Below are 19,173 nucleotides of genomic sequence, written 5' to 3'. Positions count from 1 at the left end.
TCAAATAATGATTATGTAAAAACATAACCAACAACACCTGATCATCTTTTTAACTTTGCTTGTCTGGTTGGTTTTAATGCAGTTAAAACTGCCCAAACAAAATCTGATATTACAAAGTCAATGGTCAAGAGCTCAACTAAAACAAATCCTGACCTCGATGATGGTAACTTAAAAATAGTGATTTTCTCCTTTGGTGATTCTGCTTGTTATCATCAGGTGTCTTCAATAATGGTCAATCATCACTCAATTAAACACTTATTTATCTCATTAATGCTTCAGTGGGTGGAATAAAAATATGGCAGGACTTTTACTCTTTGACCCCTAGATTACCCACCTCTGCGCCTGTTTCATAAACTTCGCTTGTATGATTGATGCATAGCCGACAAACGCAGAGTGTGTGTGTGTGTGTGTGCGTGCGCGCGCGCGCAAACGTGCTGACGACTCGCAAGCAAATTGATTGCTATCGTATAGGCTACCCGTTTTAAAATTACAAAGGCTTCACTTGATCTTTATAATATTATTTTTAGAAGTACTTGAAGGTTAAAATCGGACGTAGTGGCAAACAACACTAGCAGATACAAAACTCCCACCGAGTCACACTCATATTTTACTTAGATAACGTTTAGTAAAATAACCATTTTGGATGAAAATGAGGGATTCTTACCTGTGTCTGATGACTCTGAGCTCATACAATCGATTCCTCAGTCGCTCAATCACCCCTTTACCTATAAGAGACGTCTGATTTAAATAACAGACGTGTCATTTGATGTTTAAGATGTAATATTTTAAAGTAATAAGTAATTTCAAGAGAGGCAAATACAATCATAAATAGTTGCAAACTTACCTCATGCAGATAGTCAAAAATTCGGCCTTGTTCACGTTGGGGAGAAAAATATGGTATAATTCTGTTAAATAACAGTGACATACTGTTGTTGGTCGACCACGCAACCCGAAGTGAACAAGTCTTCCCATAATGCACTGTAAATAACAGCAACTTGCTGTTATTGCTTGAAAACATCATTTTACTGTTAAATTTCCATGTAAATTTACAGGAATTTTTTACAGTCTAGAGAAACGATCGGCCATTTTCGAAAAAAAATACAACTGTATATGCTTTAGAAACACAAATGATCGCCTTGCACGTGCTTCCACCAAAACCGCACTTTTGTATTCTTCAAAAAGCTTACGCTGTATGTCCTACACGTTCCCTATTCTACTTGCGGAAAAAAATGGAACTGGCGCTGCGTTCATTCCGTAAGTAGAATAGGGAAGGCGTAGGACATACAGCGTAAGCTTTTTGAAGAACACGAAAGTGTGGTTTTGGCGGAAGCACATGCAAGGTGATCATTTGTTTATATAAAGCATATACATTTAAAAAAAATTCCGAAAATGACCGATTGTTTCGCTAGATAAGACCCTTATTCCTCATCTGGTATCCTTTAAAGCCCTTTGAAGCTGCACTGAAACTGTAATTTTGACCTTCAACCGTTTGGAGGCCACTGAATTCCATAATCCTGGAGAATAATCCTGGAATGTTTTCATCAAAAAACATAATTTCTTTTCGACTGAAGAAAGAAAGACATGAACATCTTGGATGACATGGGGGTGAGTAAATTATCAGGAAATTTTTTTTGAAAGTGAACTAATCCTTTAAGGAATTAATACATCATAATAGCAATTCATATATTACTTAATCTATTAATCATATTAGTTGCTGATGCAGTAATCATTAATTAATGGTTTAGTTCTTCATGAGTCATACATTAAAACATGATTATCTGTGCATTATTAAGCATGAATTAATGCATATTAGTGCACCAGTATTGTAAAGTGTTACCAGTAAATCAATATCATAACATTCCCTAAAAGATATTATATCTGTTATGCATTATTACTATTTCTTTGTAAGACGCTGTGGGGCTTTGTTGAAAACATGCACTTTATAAAAGTACAATAAATTCTAGACAACTGAATTCTAACAATTAAAGTACTGTTGCCCCCTCTTGTGTGCAGTTAATGCTGTGAACTCCAGTCACTGGCCTCAAATATTAGTTCATATTGACTTAGAATCACATTGATGTAACAGGGATAGGAATCTGGAAGCATTCCGGTTGCTTATGGTTCTATTAACAAATCATAAAGCACTTTTAAAGAATAGCCTAAATGTTTATGAAAAAGAAGTGCCAAATGATGAGATAATTGTAATAAGGGTTAGTTCACCCAAAAATGAAATTTCAGTCATTAAGTACTCACCCTCATGTCATTCCAAACCCGTAAGACCTTTTTGATGAAATTCGAGAGGTATCTGAACCATGGTAGCAATGTCATTGCACCTTTCAAGGCCCAGAAAGGTAGTAAAGACATCGTTAAAATAGTTCATGTGACTACAGTGGTTCAACCTTGATGTCATGAAGTGACAACAATACAAAAATTCAACAATTTCTTCTCTTTCCTGTTAGTCTCCTATGCTCCCATCCACAAAAAGTATTCTTGTCGCTTCATAACGTTAAGGTTGAACCACTGTAGTCACGTGGACTATTTTAACAATGTACTATACTACTACCTTTCTGTGCCTTGAAAGGTGCAATGTTGTTGCTGCTTGTGTGTGGTTCAGACACCCTTGTATTTTATCAAAAATATCTTCATTTGTGTTCCGAAGATGAATGAAGGTCTTACGGGTTTGGAACATGAGGGTGAGTGCTTAATGACAGAAATTTCATTTTTGGGTGAAATAACCCTTTAAGTACATCACCTGAGTCTTTCAAGTGCATTTTTTCAAAAGACAGTGGAAATGTGTCCTGTGGACAGATGAGTGCACGTTTTAGCTTGTTTTGGGGAAAAACTGACATCGAGTTCTCAATCTCAAAGACGAAAGGGACCAGACATTCATCAGCGACAGGTGCAAAAGCAAACATCTGTCATGGTATGGAAGTGCATCAGTGCAAATGGTTTGGGTGACTCGCATATGTGTAAAAAGGACCATTAACGTGGAGACGTATACTGGGATTGTACAGAGACATAAACTGCCATCAAGATGACATCTTTCCTGGGAAGCAAGACAATGCCAGGCCTCATTCTGCACCTGCTACAACAAAGTGGATGTGCTTGCACTGTAAAAAATGACCGTGATTTTAACAGTAAAAGACTGTAAAAATGCTGCGGTGAAAAACTGTCAATTGGTTTACAGAAAGTTTCCGTACTATATACGGTGAATAACTGTAGTAGATCTAACGGTACATTTAATGTAATTTTACGGTAAAATACTGTTAAATTCACAGTTTTTGGAAGTGAAAAATGACAATTCATTGTAAAATTTACAGTGAAAAAACGTAAATTGACATTCCCACAATTCCCTGAGTGACACTTCACATTTGGTATATTTTCGTTGAAATAACTCTGTTTCTTCTTAGTTTTTCTCATTTTTTTCTAATCAGTTATGTACGTTAGGGTTTTATGTTACATCTAATGTTGTTAAATTAATGTTTATTGCATTTTTAAAATTTCATGCATGTTACCATGATGGTGTTTAGTGTGTCTTCTATATATTAGTGTTGTCCTCCTCAGCTTGTGATGAACTTTGATTCATCATGTGACTCTTATCACCACTGTGTTTGGTGACTGTCAGTGTATTATAAAGGTACAAAACAGATATTAGTACTTCATTATGTTGGTAAATTAACATTATATCAGTTAATGAAATATGTTATTTTACCGTAAATTTAACATTTTTTTTTTTTACATTGCTACTGTATTTTTTACGGTAAAGTTCTGGCAACCACAGCTGCTGGTTTTTTTACCGTAAATTTTACTGGGATTTTTTTTTTTACAGTGTGACTACCCTGCCTGCAGTCCAGATTTGTCTCCTATTGAAAATGTATTACCCATCATGAAAAGTAGAAAAAGACAATGACCATGGACTGCTGAGCAGCTGACTTGTATCAGGCGAGATTGGGTAAAAATTCCACATGCAAAACTGCAGCAATTAGTACCCTCAATCCCCAAACATTTAAAAAGTGTAATTAAAAGGTGATGTGACACAGTAGTAAACATGCTTCTGTCCCAACTTTTTTGGAGTGTGTTACAGCCATCAAAATCAAAATTTGTTTATATTTACAAAATACAATTATTTGGCCAGTGAATGGAATTTTAAAGGTTAAAGAGAATCAACAAGGTTGTATAAGTGGTCTCTTAGTATTTAGGTCATCTAACTGCAGAGTTTAACACATCCGCTCATACACAGTATTGAAAGTGGCTTCATCTAATCAGTAAGCTTTTAAGATGGTGAAACTTTGCCACATTGACCTGAAAGAAACACAGCTGCAGCAGCAGGATCGTCCCCTGTTGCGTCTCGGCCTCACTGCAGATCAGGTCGAAGGAGCTCATGGATGTTTCAAGTCCCAGGACTGAAGCTTCATCAATGGAGCCTAGTTCCAAGCTTTTTTTCTGTAGATCCGTGAGACGTTGCATCCCTCTGGTATACAGACAGGAGCTCTACCACATCCTGCGAATGACCGGACCCCTGGTATGAACTCAGCTTCTTTCTCTCACTTACACTAATGTATGCACATGAAACGGAATATAAGGATAAAATATTCATGTATTCAGATTAACATAACAGAAACTTTGGAAGTTTTATATCACTTTCATCTCATGTGGCAAATAATTAATCTGCAAACCAGAAAAGCAAAGAACTGCCATTATTCCTCCAAATGGCTTAGTGTTCTCATATTCTTCTCATTCACTGAGAATTCTCAGGTTGTCATTCCAGGTTGCATCGCGCATTCTAAATTATCTCCTGCCGTTTGTCATAACAATGTTTTGCGGTCGCCTGGGAAACAGTGTGCTGGCTGGTTATGGAATGGCTTCAGCTGTGAGTTTGTTTCAGTCTGCTTATTATTCCTCTGGAGTGTTACATACTGTTCGCTTTGTGGTAAAAGAGAAACATTGGTGTATGAAATGCAAATGTTGGCACAGTATCGTAAAGTTCAGCCATCAGGGGTTTGACATATCATAAGCCTCTGGTTTTGAAGCTAGTGTACTGAAGTAGTTCAGAGCATGGCTGAGAAGTAGCTGATGCTTGTTATTCTGATTTATCAGACGATAAACATTACAACTGCAGCTACAGGTGGAGGTCTTGCGCTAGCAGCTGACACCCTAATCTCTCAGGTATGAAAATATGTGTTGATATGCAGTGGGATACAAAAGTCTCAGACCACACTGAAGATCTAGGATAAATATACAGTATATATATATATATATATATATATATATATATATATATATATATATATATATATATATATATATATATATATATTCATTTACTTACTTATTACAAAATATGCATTTTTTGTACCCCACTGGAACTCAATTTAATACAGTATAAGGTTCTGCTGAAAGTCTGAATTTCATGAATACAGTATCAATTTACAAAGAGTTTTGTCTAAGATTTGGCCTTATGTTCCTCTCAGACCTTTGGTGGGGAGAACCTGCGCCGTGTTGGCATCATCTTGCAGAGAAGTGTCCTGATCCTCCTGCTCTTCTGTTTGCCCTGTTGGGCTCTGCTCATCAACACCCAACCCATCCTTCTGCTGCTGGGTCAAGACCCAGAGGTGGCCAGGTGATTCAGAAATTACAGAAAAAAATAAATTGGTAACACTTTACTTTGACTTTACATGTCAATTAACTCTCTTTAGAATATTAGTAGACTTTCTGCTTAATAGCTGCTAACACTTTATTTTGATGCTCCCCAACAGACATTCTACTGACTATAAGTATCTTAGCAAGTACATGTCAACTTATTCTACTAACCCTAACCCCTTATTTTACTAACCGTAACCCTAACTCTACCCGTAAAGGCCAGAACACACCAAGTCGACGCCGACGAACTAGTGGCGACGAAAGCAGACTGCGGGGTTGGCTCACGTCGGCACCGTCTGTGTCCAAAGTTGCCCTGCCACACCAAACTGACACTAAACAGCCGACGGCCAAGCAGCACATCAGTTCTGCGCCTGCGTGAGATGAAATGCCTTTCCGAAACAGCAGGCGGCAGTAGCTGAACAGCCAAGCAGAATGATCAGATGGCCCGACGGCCCGACGAGGTCCAACGCCGATTCAACATGTCGAATCGGCTGAAACAAAGCCGACGAGGACCAACTTCAGCCGACGGTGCGGAACACACCGAGGAAACTTAGTCGGCCGACGAAGAAAAACTGCCCGACGGCCGACCGTCGGCTTGGTGTGTTCCTGCCTTAACAGTCTACTAATACTCTAAAGAGAGTTGACATGTAGGTCCAACGTAACTTATAAGCCACTTTTCCACCGAAATTACCCGGAACAATTTGTCCCAGGAACTTTTTTCTCCCAGACCTGTTGCAGTCTGTGTTTCCTAAAGTACCATGAAGATTAAGTCCGGTGATGAAACTTTCCAGTTCCAGCTGGATTTCATCCTCCGCATATGAGCTTAATAAAGCCTGAACCTCGTCGTCAGCCCATCAGTCGAATTTTTAAACTCCATTGTTGACACACCACAACAAGTGGTGGTTGAAATAAAATGTTGTGGAGTCAACCAATCAAAATGCTGTGTGAACTCAACCAATCAGCATGTTCAGCACCCATGTCCCACCTCCGAAAGTTCTGGAACTTTGGAAAAGCGAGCAGATACTTCCTGAGGGGGAAATGTTTATCCGGAACTTCATTTAGACCCTGGTTCCACACCGAGGACCACTCTAAAGTCCCTAGTTCCTGGGGAAAGTTCCTGCGGTGGAAACGCATCTATAGCCAACAGAACGTCTAAAGGGGACCGTCAAAATAAAGTGTACCCAATATATTACTTATAGTATACATACATACATACAGATACAGAGCAGTCATGGCCTAGGCCCTAATAGTTAGAGAGTCAGACTGGTAACCAGAAGGTCATGGGTTTGATTCTCAATACTGGCAGGAAATGACTGAGGTGCCCTTTAGCAAGGCACCTAACCCCCAATCGCTAACCTCCAAAATGGCTGCCAAACTGCTCCAGGTGTGTGTGTTCACTACACACTACTCCTAATAAGTGTGCACTAATCCGGATAGGTTAAAGCAGAGGACAAATTCTGAGTATGGGTTACCATACTTGGCCTTCACATATGACTTTCACTTTCATATGCTTTTGCTTTTCCTTTTCCTTAACTCTAACAAAATCTATTGATGTTTATGTTAAAAACAAGGCAACTTCAAGACAAGATATATATTCTCTAAAACATATTTTATGAAATTTTGCTTTTCAAGAAAATCTTGTTTTTATAGATGTTCAGATATTTTACAGGATAAAAAGACAAAAATACTGATTTAAAATCTTATGGTGTGGTGGCATACAGTCCATTGAAAGTTGCAGTTTGAAACTCTGCAAGTGAGTCATGAGGCTACAGTAAATCTAGGTTGATAAAAAAGTATGTGCTGAATGACTCCTTATTTACTATTTAGAATGTTTAGAACCCCCCCAAAAAATGTAGTGTAAAGGTTTTGAGCAAACAAGTCTGAGAATGACAGTCCTCCCTATCTCTTGTAAACATATTTTGCAACTTCCTTTCCTAAATAAATGTTGACGATGTTGTTAAATGAGGTGTTTTAATGTGCACAGACACACATTCTAATACTCAATTTAGATGCAGGCCAGGATGGAAATGACAGTGTGCAGCAGATTTATTCTGCTGTGATAACTCACAGCCTTCTTTTTAAAATCATTCATGGTGCCTTGTCCTCTATATCACAGTTACAAATGTGTTCCTTTTCAGGATAGCTCAGCTCTATGTGGTCTGTTACCTGCCAGCAGTCCCAGTGAGTCATAAAAAATAGCGTCATTTTCTTCTTGCCAGCACAGTCATATAATTTACATTATATAGCTTGAAATATGATACACATATACACCCCACCTTCAACCAGCAGTGTTTCCCTTTCTCTCTTTCTTCACATAGGCTATGTTTTTGCATCAGCTGCAAGTAGCCTATCTCCAGAACCAGGTATGCAATCTTCTTTGCCAGATAAGTGTAGATAAGCACCTTAGCTGAGCTCTTCAAAAGCATTGTTGCATGCAAGATCTTAAGACCTGCAGAGTATCCTAACTATCACAGTCAGCCTCCAACTGTTACATTATGATCTTTACTGGCAGAGATCATCTTGCTGTACGATTTTTAAATGTAACTTCATATGTGTCACTCAATGTAATGTCACAGCAGTGACTGTAAATCCAAAGGATGCTTTAACTGTGGCTGTTTTGGGTCTGTAGGGTGTGATTCTGCCTCAGATGTATGCAGCCATTGCAGCCAACGTTGCAAATGTGGTGACAAACTACATCCTTATCAACTGGTTGGACCTTGGGTTATAGTAAGTCTGAGGAGCTGTCATCCCTGTCACTCATTTACACAAAATATGTGTTAGTTAATTATGCAACAGTTAGTTCAAGCACTGTTCCAAGATCCCTAATATTTAGTCCTGCAGTAGGCTATAGAGAATACGATTCTGACGTCACGCCGCGTTGAGTTCTGGGTAACTTCTTTGTTTATACGCCATCTTGACAGGTTCGCGCAGCCTTTCCGTCATTGAGTTTAGTTCAGTAATTTGTTTTCTGTCATGATTGTGAAAAATGTAACCATTATATGTCATTAATGCTGCATCGATAATGGCGATAGTAACTCTGATAATCGTTCTGAGAGAGAACTGGACAATGAGCAACGTTTTTTGCCTTTTCTACGTGTAAAAACAGCAAGGGAAGCAGGTCGAGGAGATGACGAGAAGACGCCGGATGGCAAATCTTTTAGTAATGGCACTGATTAAACCCACTGCATATCACTCAATAAAAGAATCACATTGCTGAGTGTTTTTTGAAATTTTTGGTTTAATAATTAACATTACCTTTTGCGAGTCTGACTCTCACTCCGCTCGTGAATTAGTAGAACTTGAATGGGGACATTCAAATGCTTTTAAGAATGAAGAAACGCTTAATGCACCAAGACAAACACAAGCTTCTGTACATATCTGTTAAAGCATACTGTGTGGAGAACGCGTTGCGTTCATATTCAGGGCTCGTCTGCACATCTTTTAATATAATGTCATCATAATACACTAAGCCAGCGTTTTTAAAATGTGCCCTTGCAAGGACTCACTACTAAACTGTTGACAAGCTCCTAGGGTTTTGATTTTGTTTGTCATCTGTTGAAATAAATATAAAAATACAGTGTGTTCGTGTCCGTCTGTCCGCTGACTGACCCATAATCTCTGATTCTCTGGGATCGTGGAAAGGCCTACTCAATGCTCGTTTAAGCATCATTTAAACGTTTCCAACAAATAAATGAATCGATTTTTCTCAGCGTGTTGAACACATACTTTTATTTGGATATTCATATGATGGCTGAAGCAGCAGCGAGCGTCCAGTGTGCGACACGGTAAACAGATGAACATTGTAAACGAAATTCTACAAAACTTAAGTGAAAAAATTAAAAATAAATAAAATTATCATGCGATGCTATAAAATAGCTTCTGTTCCCTGCAAACAATACCCTTAAAATGTGAATGTTCCACTTAATGGCAGAAACAAAACAAAAGGTAAGCAAGTATCTGTATTCATTTCAGTGCAAGTAGTAGGGGGCGATCCGCATGCAACACGGCATGACGTCGGCTCGTATTCTCTATCCGGTTGTTAAGTCTGACGTCACGCGGCAGCGCTTCCGGGTCCAAATCTCATACCACAAGAAAACAACAAATGGTGCTAATATACACACACGATGTGTTGTAATAGTACAAAAAATATATAATTATAACCTTTATCTCCATACCAAAATCCCAGATGGCCAGACAATGATTAATCTTTTATAAATCGTTAAAATATTAATGTCTGTGACGCTGTGAGCACAGAGACGGTTGTGTAGACTGTAAGTATTTAAAATGTTTAACGTTTATTATGAATAAATAGCGCTCATAAACGGCCGTCGATGGCATTCTCAAGTGAAACGAGTCGAGGCTTGGACCCGGAAACGGCGTTCCTTACGTCATGACTTAACAAGCGGATAGGGATTTTTCATATCAGTTTCGCTTGCGTGCTTGCACATTCCATTTCTGCAGTTTAATTCGCTACGCAGGTAGGTGGCGTCAAGTTCATTCAAACAATCTGATTTCAAGTGACTGTCTAAATCCAAAATTGCATACTTTCCTATTATATAGTTCTTTCTTTCAAATTTACAGTAGGCTATTCATAAAACAGTAGGCGAAAAGTATCCGGATGACTTACTACTTCCGGCCAGATTTGAAGTGCTCGTCTGATGGCAGTGTTGCCAAGTCCGTGGTTTTCCAGCAGAATCGGGCTACTTTAACACTGTTGCCGTGGGTTGTTTTTCATGTCCCGAAATAACATGATTATAAATTTTAAAGTTTATAAAACGCGGATTATAAAATGGAAAGTTCCGGCCCTTGATTCTGATTGGTTAAGCCGCGTTCAAAGCCGTTGTAAAATTCCCGAAAACATACTGCTGACCGCATTACACAAGTATCGATGCGCCACAGTGTGTATGTTGCTGCGTCTGCCTTAGCAACCACTCTATCAATGTAAACATATGTTTGTTCTCAATTGATTTTGTTCATTGAAGTTTACTGCATTATGTTGAAGAGCATTGTGAGAGAGATATCGAGTGACCAAGTGTATTACCTGCATTCAGATTTGCCATTTTACTTCAGGTCAGTCCTACAGTATGTTCATAATAAAAAATCCATTTGAAAATCCACTGCGATCTTATCCTTTTAACATTTAATGGGTTTTCCCGTGCCCTACTGACACTGACAGCCCTAGTCAAAGCATTTGCCATTTGCGTCACAACAAGTTTCAATATAAAAGTCTTTGCGACTGAGTGACTCGCTTATAAAGACAATCTTTGCTGCCATCTAGAGGTGTAATAAATCTAACTTCTGCTGCTGTTCAAGGTCAGGGACTATTTTTTTCAAGCGGAAGGAAGGCTTTTAATGATTTTACTTCATGAAAGTCACATTGAAACATATTTTCATTAATTGTGTGGTAACCGTTTTATAAAAGCAATAAGCCCTGTGAAGCTGTGGTTTACAGTGAATTTATAACAGCTAAGGAGGTTTTAGGCACTCTGCTCCATGTCGTGCCTAACAAAGCCCCTTAACGTTAGCTGTTATAAATTCACTGTAAACCACAGCTTCACAGGGCTTATTGCTTTATTTTACTCCCTGGAAGGCGATTTTAAAATGTTGTATAAAAACAATATCACTCGCAATCCATCCGTAAACCACAGGGCACTAATTTTTTCTTTTGATATTGCTTATAATGCCATCCATTTAAAGATATAGAACTACTGTATCAGTTTTAAAATCATGCATTTTTCTGGTATTTGTATTTCAGTGGATCTGCTGCTGCCAATACCATATCTCAGATCTATATTTGTGTTTTCCTATATTTATATATTCGCTGGAGGAAGCTCCACGTTCAAACATGGGGAGGTAAGCTAAATAGCTAGTTAAACTTACTGATAAACCAGACAAGCTTCCTACAATGTTTAAATGAATGCATAAAATACCACTCCAACTGTGTCTGCGATATCTGCCCACCACAGGCTGGTCATGTGACTCACTGCAGGAGTGGGATGGATATATGAAATTGGCCATCCCTAGTACAATGATGCTCTGTTTCGAGTGGTGGATTTATGAGGTTGGAGGGTTCCTAGCAGGTAATTTCCTAAGGACTAAAGTCAAAAACAAACCCTTTGTGCTAATATACAGAAAACACTGCCTTTAAAATGTAATAGGATTATACATTTTATTAGTCCTAGACATGAAGAATGTCCTCCAATTACAATGTTTGTTTGAATGTAGTGCTTAATGTGGTTTCAGGCTATTAATTTTTTGCCTCTGATTATTTTTCATGCACTATTGCTACAGGAAATAGAAAAGGCTTGTGTATAAGTCATAACTAGAAAGAGAAACCACTTAAATGCAATATTAAAATTCCGTCAAACACATTTGCTTATGTCCGTCTCTTTCAGGCATGCTGGGAGAGTTGGATCTTGCAGCTCAACATGCAGTCATTATGCTGGCTTTTATTAACTACATGGTAATTTAAGCCTCAATATTTCCCCAATTATAAAGTTCCAGAAGGAACATAACACATGCTTCCTTTTTCCCATTACTTCCCTTATCAAACAATTATTCACTTGACACATAACCAGACTAACAACAAGTATAGGCTATAAAGAAACATACAAACCCAATTCCAAAAAAGTTGGGACACTGTACAAATTGTGAATAAAAAAATGAATGCAATAATTTACAAATCTCATAAACTTATATTTTATTCACAATTGAATATAGATAACATATCAAATGTTGAAAGTGAGACATTTTGAAATGTCATGCCAAATATTGGCTCATTTTGGATTTCATGAGAGCTACACATTCCAAAAAAGTTGGGACAGGTAGCAATAAGAGGCCGGAAAAGTTAAATGTACATATAAGGAACAGCTGGAGGACCACTTTGCAACTTATTAGGTCAATTGCCAACATGACTGGGTATAAAAAGAGCCTCTCAGAGTGGCAGTTCAGAAGCCTGCATCTCTGATGGTATGGGGTTGCATGAGTGCGTGTGTCATGGGCAGCTTACACATCTGGAAAGGCACCATCAATGCTGAAAGGTATATCCAAGTTCTAGAACAACATATGCTCCCATCCAGATGTCGTTTTTTTTTCAGGGAAGACCTTGCATTTTCCAACATGACAATGCCAGACCACATACTGCATCAATTACAACATCATGGCTGTGTAGAAGGATCCGGGTACTGAAATGGCAAGCCTGCAGTCCAGATCTTTCACCCATAGAAAACATTTGACGCATCATAAAGAGGAAGATGCAACAAAGAAGACCTGAGACAGTTGAGCAACTAGAAGCCTGTATTAGACAAGAATGGGACAACATTCCTATTCCTAAACTTGAGCAACTTGTCTCCTCAGTCCCCAGACGTTTGCAGACTGTTATAAAAAGAAGAGGGGATGCCACACAGTGGTAAACATGGCCTTGTCCCAACTTTTTTGAGATGTGTTGATGCCATGAAATTTAAAATTAACTTATTTTTCCCTTAAAATGATACATTTTCTCAGTTTAAACATTTGATATGTAATCTATGTTGTATTCTGAATAAAATATTGAAATTTGAAACTTCCACATCATTGCATTCTGTTTTTATTCACAATTTGTACAGTGTCCCAATTTTTTGGAATCGGGCTTGTAGATAACTGCACAACTGTTTTCAACATTGATAATAATAACAAATATTTCTTGAGCAGAAAATCAGCATATTTGAATGATTTCTGAAGGATCATGTGACACTGAAGAGAAGTAATGATGCTGAAAATTCAGCTTTGCCATCACAGGAATACATTACATTTTAAAATATATTAAAATAGAAAACAGTTATTATAAATTGTTATAATACATTATTGTTTTTACTGTATTTTTGATCAAATAAATGCAGCCTTGGTGAGCATCTTTCTGACCCCAAACTTTGCAACGGTAGTTTATTTTTTTAACACGTTTTACAGTTTCCATTAGGGATTCAAGGTGCAGCATGTGTACGTGTTGGCAATGCACTTGGAGCTGGAGATACGGCCGGAGCGATCCGCACCAGCAAGGTCTCTCTCACCTGCACAGGTTTACAAACAGTCATATTCCTTTGAGGCACATTCATCTTTCATTGTCTGCTCATGTTTGACATGTCTTTTTTCTTTTCCTTTATCATCTGGATGCAGCTGCCTTGGCTGTTTTGCAAGGTCTTGTGCTAGCATCAACAAAAACCGTTATTGGTTTCTTATTTACTTCAGATGGGTAAGTATTTTCCCCCCAAATCAGACGGATGTTCTTTATCAGAAAAATGTTCTTTAGACTTAGTGCTGTACTGATGATTGTGTCTTATTTTGTAGGCACATTGTGGCGCTCGTCTCCAAACTCTTGAACGTCTACTGTGTGCTTCAGTTCTTTGATGGTCTTGTTGTGAGTACTTTGCATTGCTTTTGCTTTTTCTGATGAATTGATTTTTTTTATTTCTGGTTTTATATGAGGCTGTGATTTTCAAATGCACTGCAAAAAAGAAGTGACAATATTTAATATGATAGCATAATTCTAACAACATTTTGTTGTCTTACCCCATTGGCAGCTTCAAAATAGAAAATACATTTGCTCCCCAGGTAAATGTATCATTTTAGAGACTTGTACTGGAAAACTATTTTTTGCAGCATGATCCTTTCAGTGTTTGTTTAGCTCAAACACAAGAACATTCAAATTGATAAAATGTATTGCTTGAATGCAAAATCGCTTTAGATAAAGTCTGTAAATGACTAAATGTATTCTTTTACTCTCTCCTAAAGTGTGTCTGCATGGGTATTCTGTTGGGATCAGGGCAGCAGAAGATTGCAGCCGTTGCTAATTTCTTTGGGTATTACTGCATTGGGCTTCCACTTGGCACCTCTCTCATGTTTGCAGCAAAATTAGACGTTGTTGGTTTGTTTTCCTTCATTTTTTCATTCTCTGATCTTATTAACAATTTAAATAGTCACTCGTTGTACTTGTTAATATTCTGTGAACTTGTCATCTTCTCTAGTCACCATGTTAGCATCTGCTTTATAAATCAGAATTTCATTGGGTTGAAGCACGTAGAGAACATGAGTGGACCCAGCACGGGTCCCTGCAGAATTGCATTAATACATCTTGAGCGCAGAGAACAGCATTCATTAAAACATTTCTGTAATGAGATAACAGCTGTCCTAGAGCAATGTCCTCTTGCTTTCACAGGCTTTTGGCTGGGACTTCTCATTTGTGTTTGTGTGCAGTCCAGTTTTTTCATTGCAGTCATTTTTAGACTCAACTGGGAAAGAGTGACCAAAGAGGTAGGCCAGATTTATTTCAGATTTGCAAGGCAGCACTCTGGTAATAATCCTCTTTTTTCTATTCTTCTTCTTCTACTTCGGCAAATTTTGTAGACTCCATTTAAACTTTTTTATACTCTACAGGTGCTGGTCATATAATTAGAATATCATCAAAAAGTTGATTTATTTCACTAATTCCATTCAAAAAGTGAAACTTGTATATTATATTCATTCATTACACACAGACTGATACTGTATATTTCAAATGTTTATTTCTTTTAATTTTGATGATTATAACTGACAACTAAGGAAAATCCCAAATTCAGTATCTCAGAAAATTAGAATATTACTTAAGACCAATACAAAGAAAGGATTTTTAGAAATCTTGGCCAACTGAAAAGTATGAACATGAAAAGTATGAGCATGTACAGCACTCAATACTTAGTTGGGGCTACTTTTGCCTGAATTACAGCAGCAATGCGGTGTGGCGTGGAGTCGATCAGTCTGTGGCACTGCTCAGGTGTTATGAGAGCCCAGGTTGCTCTGATAGTGGCCTTCAGCTCTTCTGCATTGTTGGGTCTGGCATATCGCATCTTCCTCTTCACAATACCCCATAGATTTTCTATGGGGTTAAGGTCAGGTGAGTTTGCGGGCCAATTAAGAACAGGGATACCATGGTCCTTAAACCAGGTACTGGTAGCTTTGGCACTGTGTGCAGGTGCCAAGTCCTGTTGGAAAATGAAATCTGCATCTCCATAAAGTTGGTCAGCAGCAGGAAGCATGAAGTGCTCTAAAACTTCCTGGTATACGGCTGCGTTGACCTTGGACCTCAGAAAACACAGTGGACCAACACCAGCAGATGACATGGCACCCCAAACCATCACTGACTGTGGAAACTTTACACTGGACCTCAAGCAACGTGGATTGTGTGCCTCTCCTCTCTTCCTCCAAACTCTGGGACCCTGATTTCCAAAGGAAATGCAAAATTTACTTTCATTAGAGAACATAACTTTGGACCACTCAGTCCAGTCCTTTTTGTCTTTAGACGCTTCTGACGCTGTCTGTTGTTCAAGAGTGGCTTGACACAAGGAATGCGACAGCTGAAACCCATGTCTTGCATACGTCTGTGCGTAGTGGTTCTTGAAGCACTGACTCCAGCTGCAGTCCACTCTTTGTGAATCTCCCCCACATTTTTGAATGGGTTTTGTTTTACAATCCTCTCCAGGGTGCGGTTATCCCTATTGCTTGTACACTTTTTTTCTACCACATCTTTTCCTTCCCTTCGCCCCTCTATTAATGTGCTTGGACACAGAGTTCTGTGAACAGCCAGCCTCTTTTGCAATGACCTTTTGTGTCTTGCCCTCCTTGTGCAAGGTGTCAATGGTCGTCTTTTGGACAACTGTCAAGTCAGCAGTCTTCCCCATGATTGTGTAGCCTACAGAACTAGACTGAGAGACCATCGGCTACTTTAAAACTTATGCTGTGTGTTGTTTTTCATGTCCGTGGGTTGAAGCAACTCCAAATAACATGATATTTAGCCCCTGGAATGCAAATTTTACCAGGGGAACCCCGCCAAAAATACATTTTTATTAATACTAAATTAATTTTGTTATTATTAATATTATAAAAATCTGATTATGATTTTATTCAAATGTATTAATATTATGAGTTTATTTACATGGTGAATTTTGATTGGTCTTTTCTTTCTTGCAACTATTTATTCATCTTTACACTCCAAAAACAGTTTTTGAGTGGATTTATTCTTGAGTAAAGTTCCTTCCAATTTCCTTCTGGAAATGCAAGGGTATCTTCAATTAAAACTTCCAAGATTTTAAAGTCACCATGAAATCAAAATGAACAATTCTTGTTTTTATGGAATATTGCAGTATTTATTATAAATAATTTTTCCATGCACATCAACAATTAATGTGCCCTCATAACTTCCCCTCCCCTTTGCAATGACATCAATCCTTTTCTCTGATGATGTATACTGGTGTGAGGGCAGGACAGCCTGTCACTCACATGACATCACGGCAATAACAAACCACAACCATCCAATAAATAGAGTGCCTCAGGGATGATGCAATTTTGTAGGCAAAATCCGGAAGCGAGTTAGCATTTTAGGACTTCCGGTTCCAACGCCGTAAAGTCTATGGGTTTTTTGAATGGATTTTTGCTAAATCGCCTGAAATAAGGTCTGTGGTTAACAAAGCCTCTAAATACTTTCACGTTTTTATCTATGACATAAAACACACCAGTTATAACCCACTTGTGATTTTTTTAAACTTTTACTGTGTCTTAAAATCGGTGGTTGCTAACAAATTGCTAAAAGGGACTACTTCCTTTGGCGGGGACTTTAGACGTCATCATTAAAAACGGGACATTTGGACAGCATTTCTCATGAAAAAGTGGATAAGCATTAATAACAGCGCAGATCATAATCAGAGAGCATGTTTGTAAATAAAGTTGTTTTTTTAAATACGGTTTGAGGAAGCTTGGTGGTGACGACGTTGATCCGCGACCATGTTGTGCTATAGTCCGTTTATAGCCTACTGTTAGCCTTTTATATCTGACGACTTTATTTAGGCTTCAACATCTATTAATGTTGTGTTAACTTGTAAAGATTATCTTGATAGACAAAACGTGTGAGTGTCATAACCCTTTGTTAAACACTGAGCTTATTTTCTGCGATTTTCCAAAAGTCTATGGGAAAAATGCATAGGCTTTCAACCGAGGGAACCCGTGCCTGCTAACTTCCGGGTTGGCCTACAAAAACGCGTCATACCTGGGGCACTCTATTCCAGATTGACAAATCAAGTCCTGCCCTACATTTTTTCTTGTTCGAGAAGTTGTTTCACTTAGATATACATTACAATATTGGAAGAAAAGACTATTGCATCTTCCATTTCATGCTGACTTTAATTAATTTCTGTTCTCATCTGAATTATATGACATGATACCTAACATTTCAGGCAGTGGAACGAGCTGGAAAGAGTAAAATCTCTGCAGTGTCCCCTGATGGTCTCACTGCGAGGCACAGTGAGGTATGTCTGTTGACTTTTACTGTATCTATAACACAAAACATCTCTGAAAACTGAGCTTGTGTCTTGTCTGCTCTCAGAATGGGGATGAGTACTTGACTGTGAGCTCAAATGATCAGGATGAGGGGCCAGACGTGACTCACGTGGAGGAAAAGCCCACAGCTCTGCTCTCTACTGCTCAGCTGATCCTCAGGAGGGGTCTGACCACCCTCGCTGCTCTTCTCATCCTAGCTGCAGGGATAGTCATCCATCTCATTGTGCCTTTACCTGACGTGTCTTATGCTCTGAGGTCAAATACTACTTTGGAATCAAACTTTACCACACCTTCAACTCTCATCCATTCAACTTCAATCTCAATCTGAAAACAAGAGTGTAGAGCTGTGACTGTTCTTACAGGTATATCCCAGGTATTTTATTAACCATTTTCTAGAAAGTTAAAAAGTTTCTAAAACAAAAATAATTGCTGAAGCATTACATACACCTAAAAATTTAATTATATATATGGTAAATTAATTATATTATATTATATTATATTATATTATATTATATTATATTATATTATATTATATTATGTTATGTTATATTATATTATATTATATTATATTATATTATATTATATTATATATCTCTAATTAGAAAGTAAGACAAACACTGATTAAGAAAATTTTATTTTGAAATATTTATTTTAAGAAATACTGATTTGTCCTTTTTTTTCTTTCATTCTTTTTTTTTTTTTTTTTTGAAATTTATTTTATGTTTTATTATTCCCAGCTGGCTGTATCAGCGATTACTAATGTATTTGACTCTAACGTCTGAATGAGATTGTTTTGGAGCGACAAGAAAGACATAATCCATTAACTTTTCCCCAGGGATTCATGGGGCAGAAACTCATTTTTACGGTCACCTTGAATGAAGCAGTCCCTGCCCATGCTGAACATGTTCTGCAGTAATGAGAAAGGAAAATGCCACAATCCCTACTAAAAATCAGGGATTTGTAGCCTTTCCTTATTTTACTCACGTCCTCTGGACTCGTTAAAGGGATTGTTCACCCAAAAATGAAAATTACCCCATGATTTACTCACCCTCAAGCCATCCGAGGTGTATATGACTATCTTCTTTCAGACGAACACAATCAGAGATATATTTAAAAACATCCTTAGTCCTCCAAAGTTTATAATGGTTGTGAATGGGGGGCTTCATTTTGAAGCCAAAAATAATGCATCCATCC

General features: G+C 38.0%; 1 protein-coding gene across 4 annotated transcripts; it reads left to right on the top strand.

Annotated features, from left to right (window-relative positions):
* The first annotated feature begins 4,253 nt into the window (after positions 1-4,253).
* Positions 4,254-19,097, top strand: LOC125249216 (multidrug and toxin extrusion protein 1). Of its 4 annotated transcripts, XM_048161459.1 has the most exons (18): positions 4,254-4,522; positions 4,769-4,870; positions 5,098-5,166; positions 5,472-5,620; positions 7,779-7,821; positions 7,959-8,003; positions 8,270-8,367; positions 11,396-11,493; positions 11,607-11,720; positions 12,036-12,103; positions 13,585-13,693; positions 13,792-13,867; positions 13,963-14,032; positions 14,407-14,539; positions 14,831-14,925; positions 17,877-17,948; positions 18,026-18,341; positions 18,717-19,097. In XM_048161459.1, the coding sequence occupies exons 1-17, from the start codon at positions 4,382-4,384 to the stop codon at positions 18,305-18,307; spliced, it is 1,764 nt and encodes a 587-aa protein (XP_048017416.1). In that variant the 5' UTR covers positions 4,254-4,381; the 3' UTR covers positions 18,308-18,341; positions 18,717-19,097. The 4 variants fall into 4 exon arrangements, with proteins under 4 accessions (XP_048017416.1, XP_048017415.1, XP_048017417.1 ...); XM_048161458.1 differs by having other exon boundaries at positions 4,255-4,522; positions 18,026-19,097; XM_048161460.1 differs by having other exon boundaries at positions 4,381-4,522; positions 4,747-4,870; positions 18,026-19,097.
* Positions 19,098-19,173: the final 76 nt, after the last annotated feature.

Source organism: Megalobrama amblycephala, linkage group LG16, assembly GCF_018812025.1.
Source record: "Megalobrama amblycephala isolate DHTTF-2021 linkage group LG16, ASM1881202v1, whole genome shotgun sequence".
Classification (NCBI taxonomy): Eukaryota; Metazoa; Chordata; class Actinopteri; order Cypriniformes; family Xenocyprididae; genus Megalobrama; species Megalobrama amblycephala.
This window is presented reverse-complemented; position numbering and strand designations above follow the sequence as displayed.

Coding starts and splice junctions, on each gene's coding strand:
- LOC125249216 (XM_048161459.1), top strand. CDS start 4,382: ATGGATGTTTCAAGTCCCAGGACTGAAGCTTCATCAATGGAGCCTAGT. Junction 5,167..5,471: donor CTGACACCCTAATCTCTCAG/GTATGAAAATAT, acceptor TGTTCCTCTCAG/ACCTTTGGTGGGGAGAACCT. Junction 12,104..13,584: donor TGGCTTTTATTAACTACATG/GTAATTTAAGCC, acceptor CACGTTTTACAG/TTTCCATTAGGGATTCAAGG.